Genomic DNA, 3,721 nt, shown 5'->3' with positions numbered 1-3,721 from the left:
CCCCGAGTCGCAGGAGGCCGAGCCGGTGGCCGGCTTCAAGTGGGGCTTCCTCACTCACAAACTGGCCGAGATGAGGGTGAAGGCCGCGCCCAAGGGCGACTAGCGGGCTGGCCGAACCCAGCGCCGGCTGCTCCCACCCGATAAAAACCCTGACCCGACAGTCTGTGTGACCGCGTGCTTTTGTCCAGACATCCAGAAAGACTGCTTTTGCGGGGGGCGACCTCCGGCGGGGTCCAACTGGAGCTCACCAAACATACAAGGCGAAAATGACCAGAGTCAGCCCGTATATCAGGATGGGTTTTTTATTTAAGGTACAACTTTCCAGGAAGTTGGGGAGCTCCAGAGGACTGCGTCCATCGCCCTCTCCAGCCTCATTTAATTCAACAAACTGCCTGTGGCTCTACTATGTACGCCGTCCCAGTACTAGGAAAAGCTCAAAGATTAACTAGAGAACCCAGACTACCAGCGGGTCCCACAAAAGGTGACAAATTGAGGCCCAAAAACAGGGCTGCACTTGGGAGCTCAGAGCAGGTGAGGCTGACTGGGGCATTCAGGAAGGCTTCCTGGAGGAGAATATATGTTATCTCCGAGAAGGAAGAGTAGAGAGAAAAGGAATGGCAACTCAGTCTGAGGAAGGAGGCGCATGAAGGAAGAAAGCTGGGAGGTGGGAACCTGTGATGAAAATAGGCGATCTTGTATGTCCTTGCAGGAAAGGGAGGCAGCGGCAGGAGCCTGCGAGCTGGCAGAAAAGGTTCCCTTCTTTTCTTTTTTTCTTTTTACTTATTTTTATTTTTTGAGACGGAGTCTCCCCCTGTCGCCCAGGCTGGAGTGCAATGGCTCCATCTCGGCTCACTGCAACCTCTGCCTCCGGGTTCAAGCGATTCTCCTGCCTCAGCCTCCGGAGTAGCTGGGATTACAGGCACACACTCCACGCTCAGCTAATTTTTGTATTTTTAGTAGAGACGGGGGTTTCACCATGTTGGCCGGGCTGGTCTCCAACTCCTGACCTCGTGATCCGCCCTCCTCGGCCTCCCAAAGTGCTGGGATTACAGGCGTGAGCCACCGCGCCCCGCCCGGTTCCCTTCTTTTCGTGTCCGAAAGGTTGGATCCTCCACATCTCAGCCCTTTATACCCAGTGACCACAACCGGGGCAGCAAAACTCCGGGAATGGGGGCCTTTTAGGAACTGGTGGAGCCCAGATTTCTGGAGCAGACGCCCCCTCGGACTCCCAAAGCGCGTTATTCCCAGCTCTAGTTTGGATCGACCTGGAGGCCAGTGGAGATCACAACCGTGTTAGTACTCATTCGGTAGAAGTCACAGCAGTTACCGTTTATTGAGCACTTTCTATATGCTGGATACTTTGCCATGCGCATTACAACTATTTTGAAATACTTGTATCCCCTACTCCTCCCTCCTTAATAACCTAGGGGTGCCGCTGCATCCAGGGAGGTCAAGTGCTTGCCCAGGGTCACACAGTCAGCCGGGAGCACACACTTCAAAACCCACGCGCTTAACCACGAAAACCCGTTTGCCTCCTTCCTCAGCTCCCCATTTAAATAACGTTTTAACTTTATTCAGCAGGTTTGCTCATCTCCCACCCCAATCGTGACTCCCCAGACCTGGCCTCCACAAGGACCACGAGGCCTCTCCCTCCCCCTTCGCCGCGGGCGCAGGGAAGGGCCTTCGGCAACAACTTGTCCCACTTCCCCAAGGTTCAGACGCGAAACTGAGTTCCAGAGGGAAGGGCTTACGCAAAGGCACCCAGCGCGCCAGAAGCAGGGTATTCCTGTCCGTACCCGGGGCCAGCCCCGCGCTTGGCACTCCTTGGGAAGCCAGCTCCGGAGCCGCGTCGGTCACACCTCGGACTCGCGCGGCGGTCCGCGGGCGCGCTGGCAGCCGTACAGCCACTGGATGACGCGCGCATTGCGCTCCACCACCGACACCGGAGGGCGCCCATCCCGCGCCGAGGCGGCTGCCTCCGAGCCGCCGCCGCCGCCCGCGCCGTCCGGGCTGTCCACGCCCCTGTCGCTGGATGTCCAGTCGCTGGCGTCCCCGGAGCCGGGCGGCGGCGAAGTTCCGGCCTGCGGGCTAGCGTCGGCCCCCCAGCTCTGCGGGGAGAAGCGCTCTGCACCCAGCACCTCCACCAGCGCGCGCTCCAGGCCGCAGTAGTTGAAGAAGCGCTCCTTCTCCGACAGGGGCAGTGAGCACGTGGGACACAGCGCCCGCTTTCCCGCCGCTTCCGGGGCATCTTGGGGCGCGGCCCAACCCCCTGAAGACGCAGGTCGCTCTGTGGAGGCCGGGCTGCTCGGGGCAGCGTCCCGCGGGGCACCCAGAAAGAGGCGCCGCACCAGCCCCTGGCCCTTGGCGTTCTCTTTGTTCACCGAAGCCTTGCAGTCCCGCTTCTGGCGGTAGAAGATGAGCGAGTCAGGCCTCGGCAGCCGCCTGCCACTTCCCCGGCGGGCCGGCCTGGGCGTCCTGGGCGATGCAGGGGGCCCCAGCTCGTTGCAGGGGTGCGGCGTGAGCGGCCCAGGACTCCCACGCAGGGCTGGCTCCTGTCGCCTAGCTATCACCTGGTGCGTCTTGACATACTTGGCTTTGTCGGCTTCCAACCTCTCCACAGCGCTGGGGGTCCGTCCTCTGGACGGGGTGGAGGGAGGGGCCAGGAGCATCTTAGCAGAGCTGTTCAGGACAGTGCCCCATAAGTAGCCAGCCAGGGGGCCAAGAGCAATTGACCTGGGCTCTCACAGACCTGCAGGGAGAGAGGAAGGTCAGGGGAAGGGTAGGAAATGCCCTGGTCCTCCCCTGCCGGCATTCCTCAGTATAAGATCAGTCAGCCACCCTCTCCCATCCAGGTTAGCCGGTGCCACGTTCAGGGAGCAGAGGCTCAGGCCATCCCCTTTCCCTGTCCTTCAGAGACACTGAGCGGGGTCTCTCTGGCCACTCAGAAACATATGCCCCTTTGAAGGTGCCCCAATCTGGCCACAGGGCCATGCGAGCAGGCCTCAGCAAGCAGGACACTTGGAAAAGGAAACCCGGCCCAATTCCCGAAAGTGGCTTCAACCGGAAAAAATACCTCTTCCCAACCCAGCAGCTTTGAGCCCAAGACAAGGAGGCTCCCAGCCACAGGCTGGCTCCAGCAGGGCCCACCCTTCCCGCCCCCAAACACCGAGGTCAGGGATATAACCACAGGGTAGGAATCTCCAGTAATTGCAGCCAACTGCCCTGCCCAGGCCCAGCAAGGCCATCAGGGCAGGAGAGGGAGGTGGTCCCCAGGCCCTATCAGCTACTGCCAGCTACTCTGCCCCTGCCAAGGCGATTGCAGAATGCCAAACTGTAAACATCACCTTGTTTAACCTTTGCATTTCCATTTCATGAGGAGGAAATTGGCCTGGAGAGGAGGGGGGATTGCTCAGGTCCTGTTGAGAGTTAGGAGTCAGGACTGGAACCCAGGTTTCTTGCCTTGCAGTTCAGATTGGATCTCTCATTTGCCTATTACAACTTCCTACTGAGGCGGGGCGCGATGGCTCACGCCTGTAATCCCAGCACTTTGGGAGGCCGAGTTGGGTGGATCACCTTAGGTGAGGAGTTCCAGACCAGCCTAGCCAACATGGTGAAACCCCGTCTCTACTGAAAATACAAAAATAAGCCAGGCGTGGCGGCGCGCACCTGTAATCCCAGCTACTTGGGAAGCTGAGGCAGGAAAATCACTTGAACCTGGGAC

At 59.4% G+C, this 3,721-nt stretch overlaps 1 protein-coding gene across 1 annotated transcript in view; it reads right to left on the bottom strand.

Annotated features, from left to right (window-relative positions):
- Positions 1-1,308: 1,308 nt before the first annotated feature.
- FAM110D (family with sequence similarity 110, member D) overlaps positions 1,309-3,721 on the bottom strand; it is a 3,898-nt gene continuing 1,485 nt past the window's right edge. Inside the window, exon 2 of the mRNA XM_011981627.1 lies at positions 1,309-2,749. Within this exon, the coding sequence (XP_011837017.1) occupies positions 1,854-2,669 (816 nt within the window). The 5' untranslated portion in view covers positions 2,670-2,749 and the 3' untranslated portion in view covers positions 1,309-1,853. The remainder of the gene's footprint in view (positions 2,750-3,721) is intronic.

The sequence above is a fragment of the Mandrillus leucophaeus genome, unplaced genomic scaffold (assembly GCF_000951045.1).
Source record: "Mandrillus leucophaeus isolate KB7577 unplaced genomic scaffold, Mleu.le_1.0 Scaffold23, whole genome shotgun sequence".
In the NCBI taxonomy this organism is placed as follows: Eukaryota; Metazoa; Chordata; class Mammalia; order Primates; family Cercopithecidae; genus Mandrillus; species Mandrillus leucophaeus.
Note: the sequence above shows the minus strand (reverse complement) of the source record. Positions and strands in the feature narration are given on the sequence as shown.